The sequence below is a fragment of the Manis pentadactyla genome, chromosome 7 (genome assembly GCF_030020395.1).
Source record: "Manis pentadactyla isolate mManPen7 chromosome 7, mManPen7.hap1, whole genome shotgun sequence".
Lineage (NCBI taxonomy): Eukaryota > Metazoa > Chordata > Mammalia > Pholidota > Manidae > Manis > Manis pentadactyla.
The window spans coordinates 60794147-60808967 of record NC_080025.1 but is presented as its reverse complement, the minus strand read 5'-3'; the positions used below and the strand labels follow the sequence as shown (position 1 = coordinate 60808967).

At 41.0% G+C, this 14821-nt stretch overlaps 2 protein-coding genes across 9 annotated transcripts in view; one reads left to right on the top strand and one right to left on the bottom strand.

Annotated features, from left to right (window-relative positions):
• GSAP (gamma-secretase activating protein) overlaps positions 1-11626 on the top strand; it is a 76737-nt gene extending 65111 nt beyond the window's left edge. For 4 of the 8 annotated variants that reach the window (XM_036892476.2, XM_036892474.2, XM_036892475.2 and 1 more), the window contains 7 exons: positions 768-838; positions 1318-1412; positions 5768-5887; positions 6720-6781; positions 8308-8409; positions 8569-8668; positions 9087-11625. In XM_036892476.2, coding sequence (XP_036748371.2) covers positions 768-838; positions 1318-1412; positions 5768-5887; positions 6720-6781; positions 8308-8409; positions 8569-8668; positions 9087-9178 — 642 coding nt within the window. In that variant the 3' untranslated portion in view covers positions 9179-11625. Of the gene's footprint in view, positions 1-767; positions 839-1317; positions 1413-5767; positions 5888-6719; positions 6782-8307; positions 8410-8568; positions 8669-9086 lie in introns of all 8 variants that reach the window. The other 4 variants (XM_036892473.2, XR_005026252.2, XM_036892477.2 and 1 more) reach the window with 4 other exon arrangements.
• Positions 11627-11792: 166 nt separating this feature from the next.
• CCDC146 (coiled-coil domain containing 146) overlaps positions 11793-14821 on the bottom strand; it is a 116665-nt gene continuing 113636 nt past the window's right edge. Inside the window, exons 17-18 of the mRNA XM_057504431.1 lie at positions 13437-13685; positions 11793-12123 (exon numbers count right to left, since the gene is read on the bottom strand). Coding sequence (XP_057360414.1) covers positions 11920-12123; positions 13437-13685 — 453 coding nt within the window. The 3' untranslated portion in view covers positions 11793-11919. The remainder of the gene's footprint in view (positions 12124-13436; positions 13686-14821) is intronic.

The window sequence follows — 14821 nt, the reverse complement described above, 5'->3', positions numbered from 1 at the left end:
AGTTAATCACATAAAACTTTTAACACTAGTTTGTGTTAACAACTCGCAGAACCAATAGGACTGGAAAGAATAGAGATGTAGTCTCAGAAAACTCAGTACCGCTGATTTTCCTTCTCAGCAGATCACTCTGAGGCCAAGTCTGCCTGCCCCGCCCAGCAGCAAGTAGCCACACCTCCCAGTCCCCTCTCAGGACAGTGGCTGGGCAGCCTTTCTAAAACAAATCCAAGTTGCTGCAGACCTGATTATATTGCATACGTGTTATCTTACCTGATTCCAGCCAAAGAAAAACTGAGAATCTGTCATCGAGAATAACTAGCCTTTGTGCCTTTATGGAGACCCTTTCTGATTTGCCTTGGTCTGCATATGCTGTGCATGGATTCATGGCTGATGACAGGTCCATGAAGACAGCCCTTTCCCTGTTACTAGTAAACTGTAGAACTGGACTTGAAGTCAGTCTTCCTCCATGACTGACACTCAGACCTCCATTCTGTTCTGTTGCTCCTTTCTTCTGTCAGCTGTGGGCTGGGGAAGCGTGGCTGGGGCGCTGCCCACACAGACAGAGAGCGCTCTGCTACACTTGGGGTGCACTTTCAGTCTCTGCATTTTGGGCTCCACTGCCTCAGAATTGACCTCAGAAAGGCTGGCTCAGTGTTCGGGCACAGACTGAATGCCTGCTGCCCTGACCATGCCTGGCAGGTCTGTGGAGGGATAGGGGCCCCTGAAGAAAAGGCTGTGAGCGCAGGTAATGGATGGTCTTTACCCTCTAGCTGGACCTCACTTGCCAAATATTGGAAGCCAATTGGAGGAAACATGATCTTCATCCCTGGGTTCTCCACTTGTACGCAAGTATTTCTCACTCCCTTTTTTCATGGTAAACAGAGTCGAAACAACTCTGAATCCTGACTGTTTCAGTAAAGCCTTTTTGAAACTTGCCAGACGAAAGCAATTCTCTTTCATAATCAGCCTGACATCGTGTGTCTTAGTTGTTTGTCCGGTATTTAAAGTTATGCCCTTGTTACATCACCAATCTGCTTTCCCAGGCAGATGGTTGATGAGGAAGGAGAGCCACATGAACTCCATACTGCCAGGAAGGGGAGTTTAAGTTAATACAATTTATTGTTTATTTGCCTACTGTCTGATTAGCTCCTAGGCATTAGGCTGATGGTCCCCATCATATTTATGAGGCTTTCTTCAAGGCATAGCCTTTCATAATTTTCATGAATTCCATCTGCGTGTAGTCCTCAGAGCCACTGCTCAGACAAATGGGGTTTTAGGGCTGAGCTCCTCAGCTGACATGCTGCTTTGTCGTTTTACCAGCAACAGGCGGCCTAGTGCTGCTGAATTGGCAGTCTTTCACATCATGACAAGGATTTTGGAAGCTACTAGCAGTTTGTTTTTACCTCTGCCTCCTGGTAAGTCTTGGCTCTTTTGTCTTCTCTTATAATAAAATTGTTCTTTCTTCTTTCTTTACACGGTCCTTGCACTCTGGCACATTATGTATGGGTTTCTGGACTTGCCCTCCCATGACTGCAAAGTTGTGTGTCTGGTGACGCTGTGAGAGGTGGGCTTGCAGTTGGTGTCTGCTGGCCAGATCTTCCTGATGATGAAATTGTACTGTAGCTTGTCACTAACTTTAGGGAGCCTAGGCAGGGCCTCATGCAACTTTCTAGGATACTTTGAATAGGTGTTGCTGACCCAGGAAGGTCTTTCTCTGATGTGTCCAGGCTTAGTTTATCTGATGGATAAATTTAACACTCAGAAGGAATTGGGTCTGGCTGGGTGTCAAAAGTATGTGCTTAGAAGCTGATTCTTATGTGCTTAGAAGCTAAAAATTTCCCTTAGGATTTTGAAACAGGACCAAATCGGGCCTCACAACACCTTTGGCACATTTACTCGGTCATTTGTTCATTCAATCAACAAACATTTGTTGAACAATTATTATATATTTGCTGCTGTGCTAGAGATTAGAGCAGTCAAAAAAACTAATAAAAGTCAAGTTGGGAACATGTGCATATAAATCAGTATTCGTTATAAAAACAAATAACCTCCTGTTTGCTCTAAAGTGCTGCTTTATGTTCATTACATGTAAGTTCTGATGAGTGCTAAGTTTTATGATAGCTTTCGCTACATAATGTATTTCAGCCAGTTTTATTCAATTTATTCATTCATATACATCTGCCTATCCATCCATCCATCATTGATTTATTCCTTTGTTCATTCATTTTAAGTCAATATATGTGTGGTACCCATTTTGTGCCAGGTACTGTTCTAAGTTCTTTACGTAAATTAGCACATTTAATTTTCATAACAATACTATGTGGCAGGAGCTTAAATTGAACCACATTAAACTGTTGGTATCCAACCAGTTTTGACCAACCAAAATGGCACTTGCATGTGATCCCACTTCCCATTTTATAGATGGTGAAATTAAGGTACAGAAAAGTTAAGTTACTTGCCAAATGGCACATGGCTACGAAACAACAGAACCAGTATTTAAATCCAGGCAGTCTGGCCCCAAAATCTGTGCTTTTACCTATTATATGCTGCCTCTTGATTTTTATATTTGAGTTAAATTAGTTGATACTGAAACATTGGCTGTTTCTGGGCCCAGAAAATCCCCATGGCATGTCTCAGCTTCTCTGCAGTTGAGATCTATTGCATACAGTTTGGAATCCTTCACAAGTTCTCTATCTGTACACCTTATCTTATGAGGTCTGCCTATAGTGGAGGTGCAAAGGGAGTTTCTCTGGATTTTGTGGGACTCTGAAAGTGACCATTCATGAGGATAATGGATGGCTTTAAATTATCCCAATGGAATATGAATTGTGAACTTCCCTCTAGAAAGAGTGAAGGGATTTGACAAAAACTGTATAGGGCTTTCTGGCTTAAAATCTGAATTATTTGTCATTAACACAAAATATTTTGTGGAGAAATAGATTGACATTTCAGATTTGTTTACCATGAATGTTTAAGCTCCTTTTGTACAGAAACGAAACTGACTTACTGGGGATAATATTATGCCTGGGAGATCATAAAAAAAATCACTTTCTACAGAACATTGCATTCCTTCACAGGGATGGATAAGGAGGGAAACAGAAAAATGTTATCCATAGTGACTGAGAATTATTATGAGTAGGCTTAATGGCTGGTGTCATGGATCAAGTAAGGAATAGCAGTTTCTCTCTCTCCTTTCCTCTCAAATGTTTGCTTCCTTCGTGTGACATGGAAATAGAGGTGAAGTGATGCTGGAAGATGTATGTGTGCGCATGTAAATACAGGGTTTTGGAGCTGGTGCATTTGCAGTTTAAAAGGGGCCTGTGTTCCCCTCACTGGCTAGAGGAAGCCAGGAGCCCTGGAGGATGAGGGCTAGTGTTGGCTGGGAAAGCTCTCCCTTCTGGGATGGATGCCTACTTTTAGCTAATTTGCTCTGTTGCTTAGAGCTGACATGCAGAGAGGCAGCTAAGAACTGACTGTTGCGTTTGGGACTGTGCCCCAGGGAGAGAGGAAGAAAGGTCACCAGGGATCTTTAAGAGATGGATACAGGGCTGCAGAAGGAAGTTTGAACCCAGGAAATCTATAGGATTCATAATAACCTTTTATAAACTTTCCTTTAGAAATAATTTCATAACTTTTTTTTAAATCTTGGGAAGAGTATTCAAATCCTTTTGAAAAATTTCATGTCGTTGATTAGCTGATAAAATGAACTATTTTTTTTGGATTCCGGGAAGCTAGTGGATCCATCCCATTCTTAGCCTATTAACATCTGCTTATGGGCAGAGTCTGCATCTCATATGACCCTTGATGTTGCCAGGACTTGGGATTCAAGTCTCTCACTGCTCATGATTCATGTGCTCAGAGAGAGAAAACTCGAGAATTTCTTTGAATTCAAGGCCCTGCTCTTGGGGCATCATTTCTTGTCATGTAAGCTCCTATGATTAGGTTTTGATTCGTTGTTGTTCCCAGCCCAGAGCCATCAGTCTCTACACGGGTCTCAGTGGCCATGCCTCTCCCATCCCTTCCCTCCTTTTCCCTCCCCACGCCCTCCTTGCCTCTCGCAAAGGTTCATGCCAAGGCCTCCCAGCAGGTCTTCATGCCTCTTGTGGCAAACTGTTGTTCTAACCTGTTCTTTGCCTGTTGTCATTTAAATATTCTAAAAGTAAAGCTCAAAGCCTCTTTCCATTCTGCTCAGAAACTTTCAGTGCCTCCCCAAAGCCTACTAAAAAATTTCTTGCTTTCATTCAGCATTTAACCCCCACCACATGCATTCAGAACACCCTGCACTTTTCCTTCTTAGAACTAGTTGCATTTAAAAAAGTGTATTTATTTTTTTGATTATTTGATTGCCTGCCTCCTGGCCAGACTGGAAGTGTAGCAATTGTGCCTGCTTTGCTCCTTCTTGTATGGCCAGCCACCTGCCCTGTGCATGGAAGCGGTTTGTTGAATTAGCCTTTCCAACCTTACCTTGTGTCATTCCTCCTACCACACCTGATTCTAAATCATCTGGATCACTTAGTTTTTTCTGAACATGCCCCATACTTCCTTACCTTTGGGCCTCTGTTTGTATTGTTCCATTAACAAAGCTACCAGTTATTGGAGCAGGATAATGTTATGGTTAAAAGCCAAAGCTAATCACACAGCCTGCATTTGAATTTCATCTCTGCCACTTTACTATATGGTGCTGGGCAAGTTTCTTAGCTCCTGTGAATCTCATTTATAAAATGGGAATCAGGTCGTTCCCAGCTCAGTCTTGTATGAGCATCAAGTGAGCCAGGGCTTAGGCTGAAGGCCTCAGCACGCGTGTGTATTAGTCATGGTTGTCCTGCCACACAGTAGGCCCTTCATAGACCTAGACCAAAAGCTTTTCTCTACTTCTCAAAGCAGCCCTGCAGGAAGGGTACTGGTGCACCATTTTAGGGAGGAAGAAATTGAGGCTCACACAGGCTTAGTTACTTACAGCTACTTAGTGACAGAGCAGAATCCTAGCCCAGGTCAGCTCATGCCCAGCCTTCTTCTACTGCCTCCACTCCACCTCGTCTCCACTCCCCTCTCCTTATTTCCACTCTCAAGAATTGCACTTATTCCTCAAAGCTGCCTTCGCATGCCATCTTTTCCAAGAGGGCTTTTCCCTTATCTTCTCTCATAGATGTTGTTTTTATCGTTTATTATTAACAGGGTACTTAGAGCTCTAGATTTCTCAGTGTTTGAGTAGGCCCCCAGCAAGACTTAGTTTTGAGAGAGTGTCTTCTTCTCTGTTGAATTCCTATAGATTAGCTATCTAACCATATCGTTTTAATTCTTCTCTTTGAAAATTTAGTCCAAATAGACCCCAAAAGCCTTTCTCCAGGACATACCTAGAGATCAGGCATATAAATTGTGCTCTTCGGGTCCAAAATTTTTCAGCAAAATGATCTCATCCATCAGCCTTTTAGCCCAGGCAGGGGAGTCTGAAGCTTTTACATTAATTGTTCTCTTTTGCCATCTTACTGTAAATTGCAAACCTATTAAACTATAAAACATTTTTCATCGAACAGGCCTTGCACTCTTGTTCTCTTTCTGCCAAGGTAGCGGCATAGTGAAGGGAATGCGTACTTGTTGGGAACTTACTGTGTACCCAGAAGGAAACTCGGACCTTGTCTTCAAGCAGCATTTATTTGACTCTAGGCTCTGAGCGCTGAGCTAAACACTTTATTAGCATCGTCAAACTCATTCCCACTAGAAGGCTGGAGATATTGGCTGCTAAGTTTACCCTCCCGATCTCTCATCCTAGGTTTTCACACATTGCACATGATTCTTGGTGTCCACTGTCTCCCGTTGCACAACTTGCTGCATTATATTGATAATGGAGTGTTGCTTCTCACAGAAACAGCCGTCACAAAGCTCATGAAAGGTAAGAGGCTCTGAATTTGCCAAAGCACATGTTCATTCCACTGGGCCTGGCTTCCTGGGTGTGGGACTGTGTGGCCACACAGGACCCTTGTGCAGTCAGAAGGGACCCGTGCTCAGTTCAATACTCAGTGTTAAATCTTGAAATTCTTAATATTTGAACAAGGACTCCTCATTTTCTTTTTGCAATGGGCTGCATAAATGATGCAGCTGTTCCTGCTGACTACAGTTCGTGTCCTATAACCATCCTTTGGGCTAATTTGAAGTGCCTAGCCCTTCAAGAGGCTCCAAAAGGCTTCTCAGTCCACACACAGCTATTACATTCCTGTTCTGTACACAGGGGCACTTGAGGATAGGAGAAGCCAAGGCTTATTTCTCAAGAAAATATCATGAAATGGCTTACTTTCAGCTGATTAACTCTGTCATCTCAGAGTTAGACTTGGAAATGCAAAATTGAGGGATACAGTGCTTATGTGAATTTGAACTGCAAGTAAGGTCTGTACTGTAATCACACTTGCTTGAATTATTCGGTTGTGGTGTTTTATAAGTGAATTTCCTTAATGTATATTAGAGTGTGTGCCAAGGTGAGGTGTTTTAAGTTAGTAACATGGTTTTGTGGCTGGCAGCCCGATACAGAACATGTTCTATGATATATAGAAACAGAAATCCCTTTTATTCAGAGGGACATAAATTAAAATTTTCATAGTGTTGTTAGACTTAGTTTGAGACTACAGGTTGGGATATATGTTATCGGGATGAACACTGAAGTGTTATTAGCTTGCTCAGGTATTAAGATGAATATTTCTGTTTTATTTGCCAATCTTACTTTCTTGTAGATTTGGACAACACAGAGAAAAATGAAAAACTAAAATTCAGTATCATTGTGCGGCTTCCTCCGGTAGTACTGAATTATATTTTATTTTCTCCTTAAGTCTTGACATGAACCTTGTTCAATTTCTTCTTGCAAAAAGAGTATTTACTTGCCTTGGGATATAGTCAATTGAACTGTTTCACTTTTTAGCCCTTTCCAAGAAATTCCATCCATCCCCACCCTCTGTTGGCTGCTCCCTGCTGGGCCTTCAGAGTTCTCACTCCTCTGGCTTTGTCCTGCCTTGGCACAGCCCACCCAGAACATCCAGCCTGTTTTCTCCTCTTAGGAAACCACACTAATATTTACATCTGGGAGTGTGAGGGGAGGGAGATGGGAAACATGTGCTTTTGACATTTCAACTGATAAGAAATTTAAATACAGGTGAGGTCAGAAGGTTTGGGAACTGCATTTCCTCCCACTGTCATTTCCATCAAAGCAGGAAGACATCCCTGGGTCGAAGGAAGACCGAGAAGCATGAGGGAGAGGGTTTTCCAGGCACTTTTTGTTTTTTGTGGGGGACATAAGCTCCCTGAGTCAGAAATACTGTGAAAACATGAAATTCCACAGCGAGGCTTTGAGAGCCTCTGACTTGGTGAACTTCCTGATCCCACGAGCCTCGGCCGGCACTTTGAGCACTGGTACCTCTGGCACGATCCTCCCACGAAGGGATGTCCGTTGCCTTTGTGGACTGCATCGCCTTGCTCTCCCCCCACAGGCTCACTGAAGCAAAGGCAAGGACTGAACACAGCATTTTTTCCATGGCTGGATCTCTCTGGGGAAAGTCTCTGAACATTTCGTTTTCTCTCTAAATCTGATTTTTTTTTAAACCTCATACTCTTATTAGGAAATTAAAATTTTCCAGGCAAGACACTGGCAGAGAACATGTCTACAACTGTTAGTTTCTTATGAAAATATCACTGAGGGGTGGCATGGAGATACTCAATTTTGAAAATTAGCAGATAAGCTCCGTTTCAGAAGAATTTGGCAACACCAACATTTAAAGTGCTTTCTCAGGGTTGCATTTAAGGGAGTGTTTATTCAGAATTCAAAACATACAGACCTCATAGGATATGGCCTTTCTTCAAGGGTCATTAACCATAAAGGGCCTGTCTTTTACACTAGCTACTGTGGAATAATACTTTTAAAGTTATGAATAGATATAAGGTACATTTACTTAATGTAGTGTGAGATATATTCCCCCTTTTTCCATTTTTTAATTTTTATTATTTATTTTTTCAGAATAGTTTTACATTCACAGCAAAATTGAGAAGAAGGTCCAGAGCTTTCCCATACACCATCTGCCCCACACCTGCACAGCCACCCCCATTCTCACATCCCTCACCAGAGTGGTACACTGGTATAACTGAGGACCCTACAGTGACTCGCCACTATCACCCAAAGTGCTTGGGTAACATTAGGGTTCACTCTTGGGGTTGTACATCCCGAGTCTGGACAAAAGTATAATGAGATGGATCCATCATTAGAGTATCATACAGAGTATTTTCACTGCCCTAAAAAATACTCCTCTACATATTTTTCAATTTGTGTAATAGCTTTTTGGTCAGAAGATCTGTCGCCTTTGGGACCATCCTATGAGTTCTAACATTATATCTCGGAACCACGTGAAGCTCCTGCTGCAGAACTATAAGAGACAGGTGAGTCCCTGGGAAGGCACAGCCCTGCTATGTGTTTCTTGGATCCTATTTCCCTGTTTCAGCATATGCATATGGACAGCAATTGCAGTTCTTACCCCTTTTTAAAGTTTGTGCTTGTTTTGGAGAATCAGCTAATACCAGAAGTGGTTTCCCTTTTAGCCTCAGAGTTCTATGATCAACAAGTCGGCATCCAGTGTAGAATTTCTGCCTCTGAACTACTTCATTGAAATACTGACAGATATAGAATCCTCCAATCAAGGTAATTCACTCCTCTGCTTTCAGGGTTCTGCTGCTTTTCCCTTGATAAGTGGGTCAGCCCCTATCCACTCCTGTGTACCCTTTTCTTTCCGTATTACCCCTTACATATAAGTAGGTCCAAGTAGGTCCTTATTGCAATTGGCTTTCCTTAACAATACACAATTTACTACTTAGAGTAAATTACCAAAGGAATAATCACCTTTGAGGTTTTAAAAGTGTTCAGGAAGTTTAAAACCCACTTGATTCATGTGAATGGCCTTTCTTAGTGCTGAGGTTTAATAAATTTTAGCAACACATTCTCAGAATAACGTGTTTTTCTAAAATATAAAATAATTACAATTGCAGTGAGCTATGGACACAATGTTACAAATATTCCATGGCTTCCTAGTAACTCTTTTCTCTCTCTCTCTTTTTTCCAGCTCTGTATGCTTTTGAAGGACAGGACAATGTGGATGCAAAATTTGTAGAGGAAGCAGCTCTGAAACATACCACAATGCTTCTAGGGTTATAAAAGAGAAAATGCAACTATATCAGCTCCCAATAATTTAATATTGTTCATTGGCTCTACTTCTGCTGAGAATTCTTTAGCAATATTTAAAATTGGTAATAACCAAAATCAGAATGCTTGTTGAGCCCTCTGAATTCCAGTTTGTTACTTGCTCAGAGAGAACTAAACTGCTGTACCTCATCCCAGTTTTGAACAGCAGATGAACAGCCAAGTGTAGAGAAATGACAACCAGTCCAAGTAGGCAGGCAATGGCATAAGTGATGTTCTTCCTAGTGGCTTATCTTCCCAGTGGCTTCACAGGCCAAAAGCAAGTCTCTCCTGCACTCTGAAGTAAAATATGTGCTTAAGAATATAGGGGATGGTGCTTAGAAAAACAAAAACTAGATGTGTCATTGAAAATAATAAATGACAAGTGGAAATATTAAGTTGTTTCATACAAACCGTATTTGGAAAGGGCTATTTTTTTAAAAAACTGAATTTGGACAAGGTCAAATCTGCTCATTTCCATAATAGAATAATTTGTAATAAATAGCAATTTGTACATACATATTTAAAAGTAGGATTTGTCTTTGTGATGGTTCAGATGGGACTGTATTATATTAATATTTTAAAGATTATTTTATATTTATAAAAGTTTGATTTAGTAATTCCTTGTCATTTAAAAAAACTGAAAGTTTTGGCCTGGCTTTTTTGTGCTTTGGACACAGCCGTTTCCTTTCAAGCAGGAACCAGGAGTCCACGAACATGTTCCCTTAAAGGCCCCCATGATGCCTAACTAGTTCTCCTACTTTTTTTTTCTTTCTTCTATAGCAACTTCATTCTGATTCTTAACTATGGTTGCTCCCTGGGGTCAGCCCATAACCCTTTGCTTTTCTCTCTTCATATGATTTCCCTCAGTGAACTTGTGAAATTTTAATGATAAATTATAAATACCACTAGCCAGTATAATAATTCAGCTTCTTTTCTAAAATCATCTGAGTGTCTGAAAATTGTCCTCTGCTACAGAATTCCCCTTTTTGGTCAAATACTTCGTGGTCACTGAGGCTCAAAATCTTGGAGCCATATCAACAAGCAGTGCTGATTTTTCTTTCTTGATGAGGCCATTATTTCTCTTTCCCTACCTTTTTCTTTTCACACTTGCTTTCTCAAGTCATCCTTCTGATTTGTATTTGAGATAAACACTAATTTGAGCCTGTCACTCCTCTGCTCATACTCCTTCAATAATTTGCCATTCATTACAGGACAAAATCCAAACTCCTTCACATTCAAGGTCTCCCAAATTCTGGCCTTGTACAATTCCCCAGTGTGAATATTCTGTTCCAGCCTTTTGTCTCCTTCCAAGCCATGCTCAGGCTATTTCCCTCACCTGGAATCCCCTCTCCACTCATTAAAGTCTCATTTATGCTTACCAGATAAAAAGGTCTGGTCCAGTGCACTGTGACACCTTAACCCCACAACCAGCAGCACATGTAATCCTTAGGCATCTATCCCTTCGGGATTTTTTAAAATTACTTTTCTATTGTTAGGTCGTTAAGCTTCCGAAATGTATACTTTTTGAATCCCTAATGTGATTGTCAATTCCTACAGCAAAGGAGCTGTGTTAAGGTATACAGTATTTCTTTGTATTAATCACACAGCTCATACAGTGTTACTTATTCTAGGCACTCCCAAGTAATTGCTTTTTAATAATTCAGAAAGCAGTAAGGTTAGATTCAGGACGTATACTGAGAATGAGATTAGATTTCCCTTCAATCTGGCAGGATGGGAGCTTGGAGATTTTGTTTGATTTAGCAAAATAATGTGATATTTCTCACTCCCAGAGTTGTGAAAGAAAATTCAAAACTTATACCAGTATGAAATAAAGGCAGTTTGAGGATAATAATGGATATAAATTTACAGGTTTCAAATCTACATGTGCATTTTCATACATGAGAAAATATAAAAACAGAATTAGGGAAATATACTTGGGTGAAATACAACAAAGTTAGATTAATGAAGTAAGTAGAACTGGCCTCATTTTCAACTCTTTCACATGCAACATTATAAATGTTTTCATTGAAATTTTGAAAAATCTGGTATCAGAACTTAAAATAATCACAAGTTTATTTGCATATAACATTGTGAAAAATCTAGATTTGTAAGAAAGATAAATTAAGGCACAATTACTTTTGCAGCAAATGGATTCTTTACCTGCAGAATCACCATAACATTACTTTTAACATGACAAGCCTTCTCTACTTGATAGACTTCTCTTTTTCCTTGATGTAGATTTACCAACACCAGCTTCAAATGCAACTATTTATTTAATGAAGTGAGTTATGCCCCTGCAATACCTGGGATATTTTCTTTTTCAAACAATCATTCTTTCTCTTTGAAGTGAGTAATTTTCAACAGTATTTGCTTTTTTTCTTGAATAGACAAAGACCATTCTGCCAATTTCTGTGTCTTTGAAAATTGATTTATTTTTATTACATTTTTATAGCACCTGGCTTGCTATATATTTCCAAAAGATAGTCAATCTATATAGGATGCAAAAGAAAGATAAAAGCAATGCAAATACGTGCTTTGACATAATTATGGGACAATTCTATGTCTTGCTCAAGGAAGCCATATTGTTCACTGTTTATCAATTGTGGATAATGTGATCTGTCTGTAATTTAGAGCTATTATGCCGACTTTGCGAGCTGGATATGAGGAAGGCTGGTTGAAGTGTCTCCATGAGAAGCCTGGATTGGTTCACACCTTCAGATCTCAATGGGCTTCATAACAGGTTTCCTTATGTGTCTCATATTGGCCCCAGGTTCACTGGGCTTGAAAGGAGCCAGAGCACCATATGGTTTTGGCAAAGGAAGAGTGGTCTCTGCCTCTGGGATGTATGCATTTGGACGTGGTTCTGCAGTTGTGTAAACACCAGTGGGCAGCTGGCGATTATCTGCTTCCAAAGACTCCTGCAAAGAATGAGTTTTCCTTTTCAGTTTCCTGAAAACTCTAGTGAAGTCACTTTATCCTCAGGGCCTACCAGGCACAGCTGGGTCTGTGCAGTTCAGGCTGTGCTGGCCAGTATTCCCCCAAGGGATGGGAGGGCATGAGGGTGGAGTCACCAATCTCACCCCCACACATAGTGTTGCATCTCATTAGAATGACCTGCATTGCTCAAGCATCACTCTGTTCTTGGATTTATGATTTGTCATAAACTGGCTGGTGGGTCCTAAATTCACTATATTCTAGTGTGAATTATTTTCATGTTTTTGACAAAGGCAGGATAATTACTTTCTTTGGTAAAGCATTAGTGAGCAAATGTTACAAAGGAAGAGATAAAGATCAAAGCAGAACCAGAGGAGAAAGTGGTCAGCAGCCTACTTTGAGCCTCAAGGTCTTCAAGATTCTGCCTGTGCTTTGGGAAAATAGAGGAATCTCTTATAGCATTAACAAGAACTCTAAATAATGGAGACATGGAAATGACAGCTGGACACCACAGGTAAAATCGGCCCCCCAAAATATAGTTTACAGGCAGTGTAGAAATTATAAATCAGACACTATTTTCAGCTCTTCTTAGAATGTGTTTGCAATGCACATTTTTCTTGGGTTAGGGAGTAAAGAATGATCCTTTGGGGCATGTCTCCGCGACAGTCTGAGAGTGAGTTGTAGGTCCCAGGCATGTAGTTTCCTTAGAAAGAGATGCTTAATTCCATTCTAAGAATATTGAAAGGCTATGGGAGTAGGCAGAGGAACTGGGCACTAGACTTTAAGGTGGAGTCAGGGACAGACCTAGACTTAGGCCAGTGGCTGGTGAAGATAGGTGGGGCCGGGAGGCCTATGAGGCACGCCAGGTGCAGTCTGCAGACGCTGTGACAGTTCATGTGCTGAAGGCCTGTGCATGCTATAACTCCACAGCAGATGGACACAGGAGAGTAAGCTGTGGTCTGAGCAGAGGTACAAGGACAGGGGTTAAAGGTCTAAGGACAAAACCAATGCCAGCTGGTCATGGTCATGGCAGCAGGTGTTCAGCCACACCGGCCCGGGGTGTCAGCCTGCAGGATGGCTCCTTGGGTTTGCTGAGTGTTCTCCAGGGAATATCATGGCACTCTGGACCAGCTGTGCTTGGACTTGCCTACATAATATCTTAATTTAAAACTTCTTTCCAGCGACTATCAGGAAATGACATGTAGTAAAGTGGGAAATTTTTCATGCATTTTGGGAGGATTGAAACCCCTAGAAACAGCCCTTCCTGTTTATATGCAATATAGAAGCCAAAGCTTACCCGAGACTTTTCAGCAATGGCGAAGGCATACATTTCTTCATCTCGAAGTACCTTCAGCCATTCTCTCTCAATCTCTTTTTTGAGTGGCAGACCCTTTTCCATCCTGGAACTACAGGAGAAGATGAAGTCCTCTTTCTCCCTGACTTCCTTTTGGAGTTCAATGGCCAGAGCTTGTTTCATGGACAGCTCAGCAACGAGAGCCATCATTTTTTCAGTAGCATCTTTGATCTTTTTCCGGTAGTCATTCATCTGGAATTAGAGAGCCTAAGGCTTAGCCTATGTGTACATTCCATGACAAGTTGGGAAAAATGTCAGGCTGTCTATAATGGTGGAGCATTCTTGCCTGTAGGAAGAGTTTAAGTGAGAATTCATAGAGCATGAGAATTGGAGGAGACTTCAGAGATTGAGCCCTACACCCTGGCTGTGTAAGTAAGGACGAGGGAAAAGAAAAGAGATTTGTTCAACTAGTTAGTAGATTTCCAGGTGGATACCATTGAGGCAAATAGTTTAGTCTATTTTTAAGAGGTGATAAGGAGGGGGAATGAATGTTCTTGATAGTTCTGGCCTGCTTTTGCCATGTTATTAATTTGTCATTTATCCAATGGACAAAAACTATATTGAAAGTGTCTCTTGGATAAGATAGGAGAGGTCCTGCATTGGCAATGATTTTTAATGGAAACTATCACACCTCAACTGTTTGTATTATTGATCATAATTCCTGAGTGGTGTTGTTATTAGATCATAAGCAAGCATGAGCTGAATTGGGGGAAGTCTGAACAATAATTTGAAATGAAATGTTTCTGGCTGCTTGTGGGTGTTTACCATTTCACATCAGCTAGTTATCATCAAAGAATGAAAAGATAGGGCTAAGTGGAATAATTGATTTTAAAAGACAGAAAAGAAGTAAAGCTGGAATTGGTGGTTGCTGGGCACTCTGGCCAAGGGCACAGCCTTTCAGGGTGGCTGGGGGGACAGCAGGTGGTAACTCCTCCCACCTGCTGGCATTGCCACATCACCGTGCTTTATTTTATTTTATTTCATATTCTGTTTCGCTGCTGACATTTTATTTGTGTTTGGCTATTTGGTTATAGTCTGTCACCCCTCAGGCATGTACTCTTCCTGAGGACAAGGACTCTTTATATTCATCGTCATATTCCCAGTCTCTGGAATAGTGCTTGAACATAGAAGGCACCAAGCAAAATTAAAATTGAATCCTTGTTAAATGAAGGAATTAATTCATTTTTAGTCTATTTTAATCCTTCAATCCTTTGGACCAGGGTAAATTGGGATATGAATATGAGCTTCCAAAAATTTCACCTGACCTCAAAATACTTTCCTCTCCTAACAGAGCATACGCTGGTCTAGGTACATTTGCTTAGAGAAAT